We start from the raw sequence: 13,381 nt of genomic DNA, 5'->3' as shown, positions 1-13,381 counted from the left end.
GCCAAGCTGGATTATCTAGGTGGCTTCCTCTAGAAAGGGAGAAACTCTGTGCTGACATGCTTACATTCAGAAGAGTAGGAGACTATACAGAACTATATAGGAGAACTACAGATCAAATGAAGTGAAAGGAATGAGGTAACATAACCTGTAGGCAAGAGTGCTGCTACACTAATCCAGGTACTGGCTTGTAAAGGGCATGGAGAAAAGAAGAATCTGAACATTTGACTTAAGAGGATCATTGGTTTAGTTGCAAGAGGACACAAGTTTAAAAATTTAAAAAGTTTAAAAAACCATACAATTCAAAGTGTACTAACAGTAGCTAATGCACACAAACATTAATATTGAAGGCAGCTTGCACTTGTTACAGTTAAATACACAGGCATCAAAAACATACATGCACCATTTTGCATATTGCTTCTTGTAGAAACTCATTTGCCTTCCACACAAGAGAAAATACTTCTCTTACTGCTGGGTAACACATTCTCCCAGGTACTATTTTTTTCTTAATTTTATACCTGTGTACACTCAGTAATGTTACTTTAGGTAACTTAGACATTTCTGCTTTACATGGCCATAAATGACAATGTTATACAGGGGCATATTTAAACAAGCATTGCAACTCATGCAGGGTTGGTTGGGTTTTATTTCTTTGCTGTCTCACCTCACAGGAACACCACATGAAGTAATGCACAACACAGTGTAGCTTCACACCGAGTTGTAGACTGACCATCATCATTGCCTTTAAGATGCCGACAGCAAAATCTCACAGCACCGTTGTCTTTACCTGCACTGCTGGCATTTATTGCCCATCATTCAAAGATATCCCAGAAGAAAAATGGAGGAGCAGTTATTTCCCTAATTAGAGCTGACTGCAAAACAGCACCACAGCCTTTCCCCTAAGTTTACCAGGCTTCTGGGACAGCCAGGCATCACAATGTAAGTAGATGCTCCATGCTGCTTTGAAGCTGCTGTAGTTAAATAGGAAACACAAAATGAATAGAAAACCCAGCAGTGCAGAAAGGCTAATATACTATGTGGTTAATCCTCCTGAGTCAACAACAAGCTGCTTCCTCAGTCTCAAGACTCAGTTATCTGATGTAATTAGTTTTAATAGCAGAACGCTGAATAACAGAGGGGATTGTTTGGCTCTGTGCAAGAAGTGGTGTAGAAGCATGGTAAGATTCTTATGGATCCAGTAAGGATCAATAGAAAAATATTACCAGTACCCTTACTCATATATTGGTGGCTCCCTAAATGGACTGTCACTGATTTGAGTCTAAGGAAACTTGTATAATCATTGTGATAAAACCTATAGAGAAAACATTTTAAGTGACAAGCTTCTGCCTCAATCTCATTTGTAGCATATTTTACATACCTGCTATCATTACTACAAAGACAAAGCTCAACAAGAATAGGGTTACACTTTGAACACACCTCTCCTAAAAGCCAGGTCTCCACAGAGGACTTGTTTCAATTCAAATGATATTTTAATCAGGCAGCTTTACAGTCCAAACTTGCTTTAACACTGGCTTTCATCACCTGTTGCTTTGAGGCATTTTAGCCTTTTCTAGTCATCTGTTCAAAATGCATTTTAATCCTTAGGATGTAAGACTTGATTTCATCAGATATACAGCCTACTTGGCTATTGTAACTTATTTCCCTCTTTTTAAAAAAAAATCAGCACTGGTAGTCTTGAAGGGAGGAATCCACCAGTAACACCAAAGCTGGAATATCTCAGCTCTAATTCTGTAGCCTTGCCTGCCTTATCCAGTGGCCAGCTTTTTGCCAGACATACAGACAACACCAGGAGCTAACATTTAATCCATCAATGAATTGACATTTAGAACAGGAGCAAAAACTCAGAATCCACTTTCTAAACAGTGACTGAGTGAAGAGAGGTAGAATGAACCATGGAGACAAACCTCTCACTTTCTGCTCTTCATCTGCTCTCACTCTTTATGTATAAAAATTATATATTGAAACATACATTAAGTGTGTGTATATATATGCACATACAAAGACAGAGCACACACATTGCCCTCTGCTGACCAGAGTCCAATACACAAGTGTCCTCCAACACACACACTGCTCATCATACATGATCTCTAATGAATTCTTGACAGGACCATACCAGCGTGCATATCAATTCCTGTTACTTGCTGGCACAGTAAGAGATACCTCCTTCAATCACCAAGGCTTTTTCTGAACCCAGTCTTAAGGCCTGGGGTTTCTGTTTCTGGGGTTTCCCCCTACCTGGTGATACACATAGCAGGGGAGAGGGGGGAGGGCAGCAGGGAAACCAAGTCAAACCAACCACATATGCCAGTTGGTTACAGGTTAGTCTACAGCTACCTACAGCCCAGCACACCAAGCTCTTGCCATTTTATGTTACATCTGTCAGAACTCATTTTCCTGCCCCCGCACAGTTTGGCTGGAAGGGTGCAGAAGAGGGGGAAGTCAAGCACGAAAACAGAGCTGAGAGGCAGTGACTGCTACTTTCTGACCACCTTGTTTGCAATTCCTTCCCTCTGCTCTTTTCATGAGTACTGTCATTTCACCTTTCAACATGAATACATACTAGAAACATCAAAACAGAAGGAGATCAATAAGCACTTTAATTCTTAACATCCCCCCTCCTTCATCCCTACACTAAACAAACTCTTTTTTAAGTGTCCACTACCATGACTTGGAGGGGAACAAACCACTTAGACCAAAGTTTAGACACACATTTTAGACTGGAAAAAAAACACCAGAATATTTTTTAATTTAGGAAGCAGCTCAATATATTAGTCTGTAAGCTTCTTAGAGGATCTACATGTTATATTAAGAGTGTGCAGACCACCTTTCTGACAGTGACTGGCCATAATGTACTATTCATAAGTACCTACAGATGATGGAGAAGTAGACTGGGGGTCTTGAAGTGAGGGGAGGAGGATTTCTGCTATTGTTTCTATACTCACCCAAGGCCCAGTATGATGCAGCTTCCAAAGGTGGAGCACTGCTGTAGAGAGCATGGATATACATGAGGTGAATCATCAACTCAGCCAGGCACCACCAAAAGAAAATACGAATTATGCCCATGATTAAGATGCTGAGATTTGTCTTCAAACTGAAGGCTTCTTGTCTCCTCATCTAAAGAAGAAATCCAAAGAGGTTATATGGCACACAACTGAATGTTTTACTCAAATACTCATCCTGAGAACTTTTTAAAATTTCATTTGCTATTCATTACTATTAAGAGGACCATTTGACTACACCATTTAGAAATTCCTGACATACACCGAGGGAGACTGGTCTCTCCATGCTCAATCTCAGTAAGCAGTAGAAATCAACAAGAGGCCAAACATGAACATACACTGCACCAAACTTGTAGAAAAGGCCAAGTGCTGTTTACCTGAACAGAATCCAGATAGGAGACTTTTTTTAATTCCTGTAACTTAATCAACCTCTAGAGAGAATCAAAAAAGTTTAAAGAAACTACAGCTATGAAGGAGAAGGTTTTTCAAGCAGCAACCCTACCAAACACAGGAGAGAAAAAAAAGGACTGTTTGCTCTTAAAATACCTCCTACTTCTACCAGCTGCATAGGAATGGTTATCTGAGGACAGTTCTTCATTCTTCTCCTGTAGCAAGGAGCTGCCAAGGTCAGCAAGACCTATGACATGCTGAGCAAATGGCAATTAAGTGCAAGTTAAATATCAGATAAGACAAGGTTTGCAGTTGACAGGCTTCTCAAGATGCCCCAAACTCTTACATTGCTACCTATAGTAAACACATTGGTATACTATTATTTTACCTTCTTTCCACAGTAAAAGAGAGTATAGTCAAATAACAGAAACATAGGATTGCCTAAAAATTTAGTCACATTTTGTACATCTACCGTTGTATAGATATGCAACATTTACTTTTCCAGTCTTTAACTGGCCACCAAAAATGCATGTACAAGATAAGCAACCAACCCATCTGCACAGACAAAACCCCCTCATAATTGCAAGCACACAGTACAGCTAACATGCTGTTAGCTCTGCTCACTTACAAATGAAGCACAACACTCATTTTGAAGATTAATTTGTACCAGAAAGCTTGGAGACTACTATTTAAATCACAAGGATTTGCACAACAGGCCTTCAAACCCATGCCTAGAACTGCTATGCCCTGCTTCAACCCAGAAATTCAACAAGGCCATTGATGAAGTGTCAGCCTCTCATTTTTGCCTGGCAATGGATACCAATTGCCAGCACTGGTATTACGCTCTTCAGGCCACACAGCAGGTTCTATCTCCATCTCCAGGACTTCTGCTTTCCTGTGTGCTCAGCAGAAGCCTTCATCTCAGTTTCAGCTTCAGTTAAGGGGTTCTGCACACTTTTGTATTGTGCACTTTGAATCAACTGCTGGGCACTGAAAACTTTTGAAACCCTCCTCCAACCTCACCTGTCAAGGCAACATCCTCTGCTCAAGTAAGAGCTCTGACAATGCACTTCAAACACCAACAAGAAACACATTAAGGTTGTTCAGTTTGTTCCACCTTCTTCATGGCTTTAACCAAACAGGTCTGTGCATATTTAAATGAGAACCTACTGCAAATACAGGCATACCATTCTCAACCTTCCTTTTTCTCCTCACACCAAGAATACAGGTGACTTTGCACAGGTCTTTGCTGAGCCATATCAGATGAGCCTGGTTTCAATGCAAGACCCACCCCCAATTTTCCTACCAGCTATCCCCAAGCTGCTCTCAACTTGGAGTCTCACAGGTCTTCCGAAACATTCCTTGGGAAAAAAAACCACACTAAAACCAACAAAACAACCACCTCCCCCTCTGCCAGGGGTACAAGAATATAGGTGGAATTTAACACACCTCAGAAGCTACAAAACAATAAACAGTAAAAAAATAAATTACCTCAGTTTCTATGCAAGTCTATGCAGACTTTTCCTACAACATCCAGCCCAGGATAAGAACATTCAGCCTTGCATCTTCCAAGCTACTGAAGACAAATGAGCATAGGCCTTATCACTCAGGGGTCCACCAAAATCTCAGTTTTCACTTTCATAAAGCCCAGCCTATTTGCTGTGGCTTCAACAGAAATTTTCCAAATATAAGCAGAAGCAAGAAATGCCTAGGCTTCTATACATAAACTGAAACAGTAGTTTTATGGTTTGAAGTGTCTGCTCATCCACTTCATCCCAATGATGTTAGCTATAGACATCACAGGTGGTGATCTCACTTCTTACTCAAGTATGCAAGAAAATATGGAAAGCAATAAAGCATGGAAATGTGGGGGTTTCCCCTGTCATGTAGAAGCAGGCTTGAAAAGCAGCCTGCAAGACACTAGGAAAAACATTCAGTAAGATAGGTAGGTCTTCTACATGAAAAGAGCTGCTCAGCTTGCTAGAGTTTGAAGAAAAGTGTTCTAAGTAAATCATCAGCTGTTTTTACACCAACATAAGGGGAAACTGGAGTCTTCAGGAATTCCCAATACAAACTAGCACCTTTCTGTGACTTTGAAATCTGTTTCAGAGTTATAGCCTGCTGCTGCTGAAAATGTTGCTTTATTCCACCTGATGGAGAAGAAGAAAAAAATCCAGTCCATCAGCTACATGCTAAAATTACAAACACTCTCCAAATGTAACATGTGTCATCGGCTCCCTGGTCAAAGGGATGAATCTTATGTCAGACAAGAAAACATCCTGTAAATTAGAACAACTCAGGGACAAAGGTTTGTCTTAAAGTTGTTATCCAGGACACTGTCAAATTCCCAATGCTACACTCAAAATTGTCCAATCTTCACATTCCTATAACATTATTTGATATTTTCAAAATTATGTGGAAGGTGGCTTTAGACACCCAATCAATTCTTAATCTCCAAGAAAACTTAAGTAAAAATTGAAATCCTTCAAATCACTAGTAAGGAGGAAAAATATTACAGAATCAGTAATAGATGCTTCTACTGAAGTCAAAACATGAATGAAAACTCCTTTTCTGTAGGGGTTTGGTTGGTTTTTTTCCCCCTCAAAGTACCTCATTGAGGGAAAATGTTTATTTCAGAAGGAAATAAAGATCAGAGTCTGATAGAGAAGATAAATCATCCAGCCTTCAAAAACCATTTTCCTTTCTTTCCACCTTCTCTAACACTGGAATCTAATCAATCTCTCCCCACCCAAGCACCAGACAAAAAGACTTATTCTGATAATATATTTTGACTAAATATATTCTCAACATTAGTTACCAGCCTTATGTAAGTTTAGTATTATGCCACGGCTAGCAGACAAGCACGAATACCCAAGACTGGTTTCTAACTACAGCCTTCCCTTTCGCATGCAGGATACTTCAACACTTAAAAAGGACAGGAGATACAGACTAACATTAGGACACCTTCTGTTTGAAAGACATCAGTATCAAATTTTGTCAAGTAGGTAACTAGAAAATAGGAACTCAGGCTTACCTGTAAGCTACCTATGAAACACACCATTAAAACATCAAGGAAAACTGGATGAAATTGTCTACCTAACATTTTCTCATGATCGGTATTAAAATCTCTCAATATTGGAGGGGAGGCGGGGATCAACCTATCATGCTTTAATCTGTTCCTCAAAGTACAGGGTCTTAGTCTAGATTTGGCATCTGAAAAGAGATCATCATCCACTTCAACAGTTCTTCACCCAATTCACATAAGGCACAGATGCACTGAAAATCTTGAACTGCATGATCTTAAAAAGCACAGTTACCTGCTTACTGAATTCATCAAAATTCAGAAGGGGTCCATTGTGGAACGTGGGATAATAAAACACATATGCCAGCATCCACAGGAATGAGTGGGATGACTTCTGGGCAGGTCCATGCCAGCAGTACTCCAGGCTGAAGCTAGTGCAGAAGAGACAGCGGACAGACACAGTGAAGAGCAGCAGATAATACTCATTTTCGGTGTCGTACCACTTTCTCTGCAAGACAAAAAGCCAGATCACAATGGTGCAATGTTGCGTTTTCTACACAGCTGGACAGCGATATCCACCCAGAACCTAACTTTCAGGGTCACCAGCAGCAGGAAGCAACTAAAGCAAACAGCAGCTGGAACAAGCATCTGAAGTAAACAGCACTAAACACATTAACAAGCCCTGGCTGTTGCAGAAAAGGCCTCCAGAGCTACTGCAACCAGCATGAAGAGACAACAGCTTGATTTCAGAAACATATTAGGTTATGAAGAACTATGACAGCAGGAGAACTTTTCTTACAGGAATGCCATTATCTCCCTCAGATTTGGTCCAGTAATATAAAATCCAAACCAGTGTGTAACACTGACCGCCAAGGGACTGCTACAGCTGAAGTCAAGGCTGCATTTCAGATCTGAAGAGAATCAGTCACTCCTGAGAAAGCTTGAGGCTGGAAAAATGTTACCAAACCTTTATCAAGTTTGACACTCACTGTCGCACCCGTTTCCAACAACAAAAACATCACAAAAAACTTGAAAACATCAGCAAATGTAGTTTGGCTGATTACATTTGTATTGCAGCAGGTCCTTACACCACACTGAAGAGACCCTATCCACTCATCTCCCCTCTGCCCTCCCCCTAAACATCAGGGCAACAAGCCTTGTAACATATGCCCTGGTTTTCCTCTTAGTCCAAGCAAATACAAGGACATTTGCTCACAACTGATCAGCAGTTTCTCTAAAATCTGTACTGCCCAGCAAAAGTCATTAGAGAAAGAGCAAAACTGAGCTTGCACCAACCAGTTCCAAGCAAGCAACTCATTTGGTACAAATCAGTGTTGGATAAACAGTCCCCCTTTCCATGCAGAAGTCTGCAGTCACCAATAACATATGATCAGACTTTACAAAGCAACTCCTGAACATGACCCCAAAAACCAGCACCTTAAATTGGTATGATTACAGCTCCAAAGAACAAGAAATGTCTTTACTAGAGCACCAGTAAAGTATCATCATATTCCAGCTCTACTGAACACCGCTTAAAGGCACATAATTTCATCTCAATGCACCAGCCAGCATAATTGAGAAATACAACTTTTCTAACTGGAGAAGCTCCAGCATGAGCCACTGCAGCTCTATTGTCTGAGGTTTTTCAAGCCAACCTCTGCTTACATCAACTGAAGGGATGGTACTCCATCATAAAGATAGCTGCCATAATGAACAAATGCCACCATAATTTATTTGATGCTTAATTAGTCCTTCTTACATTACCTTGGCTTCTTCCACAGCTGGTATGCGTAAAGTAAATAGCAGAATAAGGGAGCACAACCATGTCAGGAGTGACAGCTGGAACTGAGCCACAGCAAACGAAATAGTTGCATGGAACAAAATGACAGCAAAGCCCTTGACTCCCAGTAACAACCAGCAGGCAGCCATTCCATAAACCATCAAGCACCATGGTTTATACTGTTAGAAAAAGAAAAATGAACAAGTTTTAGTGTTGTTATTTCTAAAGAAAAGCAAAGCACTTGATATCAGTGCTGTCCTACACAGAGTCTGTAGTAGAAACAAATGCAGTCAACAAGGTTAAGAACACGTATGAAACAATACAGGGAAACTCAACTGTATCCATTAAAATGGAAGGGAAGGGGTTTCTGTAGCACCATGTGTGAAATCCAGAGCCTCCCTGATCTGGGGTAGAGCATACCTTCCTCCTTTCCTTCCCCAAACTAGCAGGTGTGACACCACACACCTGTCATTTCCCACAATCACACTATCAATTCGCAATCACACCAAAACCCAGGCAGTCATCACTTCACAGTCTTGGAAAGGAATAACTATACCCTTCTTGTGTACAGGTCACACAACATTAGTTAATGGTTCACAACAAAGCACAGACTTTCATGGGTTGGAGGCTGAAGTCTCCAAACACCAAGGCAACCTACATACTCGGTGTCACTTGTACATCATTACAGACCCACTCGCACAACTCACCCCACAGAACAGTATTTCCCACACTCAGTAGCCTCAGTGCCAAGTTCCTATGCCCACAGTAAACCGAAACCCACAGAAACTCCCTGCTGTGAAGAAAAATCTATACATACCTTCTCCACCAGGAGCCTGGACACTTGTGATACCAGGAGGTGACCAGCCAGAAGCCACAGTATACGTTCCCTTCCCCATTCAATCCAGTAGCTCCACTCAAAGTCCATGGGGTCCTGGGGTATCAAGGGAACTGGTCAGTATGCGTAGCCAGCCATAAAAGCTTGTTCTTACATGACAAGGAAAGATCTCTAACACACTAGGTCTGTTACCCAACACCACAGAACTCTGCATCTGAGGAATGTCATTTCAGCAATCCAGCTGGATTGCTTACAGCAGTGAGCTCGGACAGCACCATTTTGGCTTCCAATGGTGTGAAATTCAGAAAAAGAGTTTTAGATGGTGTTGTGACTCCTAAGCCCAACACTGGTGCTGAACCTGACAGAGCAGCAATCACTGCTTTTCACCATGAACACCAGGGAGCTTTCTAACCACAAAGCTGGTAGGGAGGCACCCATGCACACCCTCCCTCCTCCCCAGGACATAGGTAGCAGGCTGGCAACTACACAGAGATGCAGCCTGGAACTAGGGTCCCACTTCTCTGGGCTTCTCAGTCCAACACAGCCTTGCTTTGGTTCCCTGTCAGGAAGCTTCTCAGGAAACAACAAATTAGTCTGCTACTACTGTTCCTGACCAGCTCTTCAAACCCAACAAATTCATACCTCTGCTTGCCTTGATCCTTTTAATTTTAGGATTTTTTTTTTTCATTTAGAAAGAAGAAATGAAACAGTTTTAGACTACACTTAACCCATGCAAAGTTTAGCCAGGAATTTCTTTCTTTCAACTTCTGTCAGCTTTTTAAGCAAGTCAACTGCAAAGCAGAGCACTGCCTTCCCTGTGTGTACCCCTCATCTCTCCTGAGGGAGTTCAGAGAGCAAATCTGCTCTGCATTGGAAAACCAAAAGCTTGGGTAAAAAGGCACCTTGCTAGAAGAGAAGTTTCACTCCCTGTTTCAACAAAGTCTACATGGGATCAGATGAAGTCAGGTCAGCTGGAGATTCCTGTGACCTAGGGTTTTCATCTAAATTGGGTAAGAGGAATCAGCTGGTAGCTATCCCCCATACAGAGCCCCACTAAAAGTTCATCTCCACAATTGCTTTATACCTTTCTTGAAATTGAAAGCACATCAAGGGTCCCTCACCAGCAGCGATGGTAGGCCCAAACACAAACATACTTCCACAGACATGCACTCCTAGTCTTGTGTAAGTCATCCTCAATATTAGTTGCATGCATTAGTTGCACTTCTTCAAAAGGATGTGAGGTCGAAAGCAAGCGGAGGATGGGGAAGGGTGTTGTTTTTTTGTTTGGGGTAGAGCAGTGCTAGTGTTCATATTAATTTTTTTAAGACCAACCATGTTTCTTTAAGCCCTTGCACCTCAAAAATCTCTTCTCCTCTATGCTGGACTACAGGCTAACCAAGAGGAAAATGCATATTCACATTAATTCACATTAAAGCATTAACCAAACCACACAGTCACAGGAAAAAGGCTGAAGAAAATGTCAAGGGTAGTCACAGCTTTTAAGGCCAAACAGTAAATCAGAAGGCTAAGTGACATAATGAAGGAGAAATACTTAGGCCAGGGATCAGGAAAAGAAACAAAACTTTGGTTATGATTCTTAGATCTAGACACACCCAGCAAGTCCCTCTTCCTCACTAGAAGCAGACTAAAATTAGCTATGAATATCCAAATCTGCAAAGTTACCACAAACCTCTGAAGCCAAATCAGAAGCTTGGGTGAGCAAAGCACATGGAAACATGATATCCGCGCTATTGCCACAAAATAAAAGATGGTGGTATCAGTCACCCACCCTACCTTTTTGAGGCCCCGAAAGAGAGTCCCTGGTTCCAGCCCAAACCGTCTGTCCATCGCAGCTTCATATTCTGCAGAGAAGAACAAACCTTTACTAAGAACACCACAGCCAGAGCAGGAACAGTCAGGGATGTGGCCTCTGCTGCTCAAGAGCAACACATTACCACATTGCCTCTGCTGATGGGGACACTCAGAGCCAGGAAAGGGCACATCACGATGTCACCACTCACCAGATAAGCTGCGCATCCAGGCCACAGTTCTGCCCCGCAGCAGTCACTGAGTTGCCCAGAAACTATCCCCCCTTTGATTCCTCCCTTGCAACAGGGGCAGTAGCAGACAGCGACCAACCTTTTACCACACAGGACCTGCACTAATCCTTACTTCCCCTCTTTCAGGGCTGCCTAGTTTCTCCCACCAGAGCAGAAGGACACACAGACCTGACAGTGACCACTACAGCCAGAGCAGGGCCAGGCTGCTCAGAGAAGCCACCTCCAGAGCCCGGTCCCATGCAGCGTTTTGCCATCTCCACAGATGACATGCTGTATACATGGGCACACAGCCCTATACCCCTTTACCCAGCACTTCCTTCACTGCCCTGCAGGTGCCTTTCTGGCACTCCTGTTCTTCCGAGAGCCAGCTAGGGTCATTAATGTAGAACACCTTGCTGATCAAAACCTAACAAGATGCAGCGTATGTTTCCTTAACAAACCTCTCTAACTACACTTCTACTAGATTATACCACCTTCATTTCCCACCATCTTTTGCTGATGTGCTAGAACACAGCTTCTTTTCATCTACAAATTGTATTTACATTGTGTAAAACCCCACCCCTGCTCTGCACTACTCAGCCCCACTGAACCAAAGCCAAGCCACCATACCAGCTACCAAGACATCACGCAAAGCACAGGAAAATATTTGGAACCAAACTGACCCCAAAGCTGCACAGACATCCCAGACATTGCTCTGAGCCCACAACAGGAGCCCCAGAGCTCCAGGCAGGGCAGCACTCACCTGCCCTGGGACCTCCCCAGGGTTCAATCCCCAGCAAGCACCATCAGGAGGCACAGCTGCTTCTGAACCACCCACTTCCAAGGGGCTGCAGGTGAGAAGGCTCAAGACTAGCCAGGAAAAAAAACAGTTCAGAGCCAACATTCATACACTTCCCCCATTTGAGTAGCTAAGCTTCAGAGGTCTCCCTCATCTCTTCCCTGACAGTCGAGTGCCAGGACACCATTGCCAAGGGCCCTCCCAGCGCTAGAGGCAGAAAAGCCTTGGGAAAAGCCCTCCGCCCAGCTGGCACCGGGCTACCATTTCCTTGCACAGGGCTAGTTTGCAGCCAGGAAGAGCACAGGCACACCTTGCAGAAGAGCAAAGTTAGAAGCCAACCCAGAGAGAACAAGTCAAGCCCAGCAGCCTCACCTGCCACAGGCAGGAAGCACTGCAAGAGCGAGCACGTTCGCATCACAAACTTACTTTGAGACACTTGGTGCACTTCGTAGAAAGCATAGAGGTGAGAGCCCACGGCCAGGACCCCATAGACACACATCTCCCAGGCCGGCAGCAGCATCGGCCTAGGAGCCGCTCCTCCGCAGACCCCGCCGGCCGCCTCCCTGCGGAGAAAGAGAGGACGGGAGAGGTTTCCCCGCGCAAGAAGGACGGGCACCGAGCAGCGGGACGACCCGCACCGGGCGCGGCGGCGGCGCAGCGGCCGATCGCCGGGCCCTCGGCACGGCAGCGGCCACCGAGCGCGCTTCAGGCCCCCGCGCTGCCGGGGCCCTACAGCGGGGCGGGCTCGGGGCAAGGAGGCGGGCGGGCTCCGCCGGCAGCTGCCAGGAGGGGTGGCGAGCCCTGCCCGGCCGCCACGGCTTGGGAGGCCCCGGAGCCGAGGGCTCGGTGCGGCCCGGGCCCGGCGGGGCCCTCGGGGCAAGCCTAGGGCCAAGGCCGGACCCCGGCTGCTCTTGCCGACCTGGGACTGAGGGGGGTAGACGAGGGGACCCCGCTCCGCCCCTTACCTGAGGGGGGAGGGGCGCTCCGCCGCCGGGAGCGGCCGCCGCAGCTCCAGGCGGGCCGGGCCGAGCCGAGACTCCAGCCCCGCGGCGGGCAGGCGGGGCCCCGGCGAGGGGCAGCTCCGGGCCAAGACGCCCCCGCCGCTCCCCAGAACACCCGGCCCCGGCCCCGCCCGCCCCCTTAAGAGCTGCGGCCACCCCCCGCGGAGGGAGGGCGGGAGCGGGGCGGAGCTCCCCGCCCCTGCGCGCCCCCCTCCCGGCCGCCAGGCGGCGCCGCAGCCCTCCCGCCGCGGCGGAGCGAACCCAACCCCGCGGCGTGCGCCGGTCCCGCCGCGCCTCCCGCTCCGGGGCAGCGGCTCCGCCCGGCCCCGCCGGGTTCCCCGTGGAGAGGGGGCTCGGGCAGGCCCCGCTCCCGCTTCCTCGCCGGCTGCGGCCCGGCCGACGCGTACCTGGAGAGCTGCGGCAGCACTTGTTCGCTGAAAAACAGCGTTGTCTTCGGGCGTGAAACGCGCCGTGCAGGTCTGCGTAGATCTGCCGAGA

At 45.6% G+C, this 13,381-nt stretch overlaps 1 protein-coding gene across 3 annotated transcripts in view; it reads right to left on the bottom strand.

The window, feature by feature from the left end:
* HHAT (hedgehog acyltransferase) overlaps positions 1 to 12,983 on the bottom strand; it is a 169,270-nt gene extending 156,287 nt beyond the window's left edge. Inside the window, exons 1-7 of one of the 3 annotated variants that reach the window (XM_049833998.1) lie at positions 12,848 to 12,983; positions 12,309 to 12,445; positions 10,839 to 10,906; positions 9,027 to 9,140; positions 8,194 to 8,388; positions 6,725 to 6,937; positions 2,961 to 3,132 (exon numbers count right to left, since the gene is read on the bottom strand). In XM_049833998.1, coding sequence (XP_049689955.1) covers positions 2,961 to 3,132; positions 6,725 to 6,937; positions 8,194 to 8,388; positions 9,027 to 9,140; positions 10,839 to 10,906; positions 12,309 to 12,402 — 856 coding nt within the window. In that variant the 5' untranslated portion in view covers positions 12,403 to 12,445; positions 12,848 to 12,983. Of the gene's footprint in view, positions 1 to 2,960; positions 3,133 to 6,724; positions 6,938 to 8,193; positions 8,389 to 9,026; positions 9,141 to 10,838; positions 10,907 to 11,846; positions 11,954 to 12,308; positions 12,446 to 12,847 lie in introns of those variants that run through there. The other 2 variants (XM_049833999.1, XM_049833997.1) reach the window with 2 other exon arrangements.
* Between the last annotated feature and the right edge of the window lie 398 nt (positions 12,984 to 13,381).

The sequence above is a fragment of the Accipiter gentilis genome, chromosome 30 (assembly GCF_929443795.1).
Source record: "Accipiter gentilis chromosome 30, bAccGen1.1, whole genome shotgun sequence".
Taxonomy (NCBI): domain Eukaryota; kingdom Metazoa; phylum Chordata; class Aves; order Accipitriformes; family Accipitridae; genus Astur; species Astur gentilis.
This window is presented reverse-complemented; position numbering and strand designations above follow the sequence as displayed.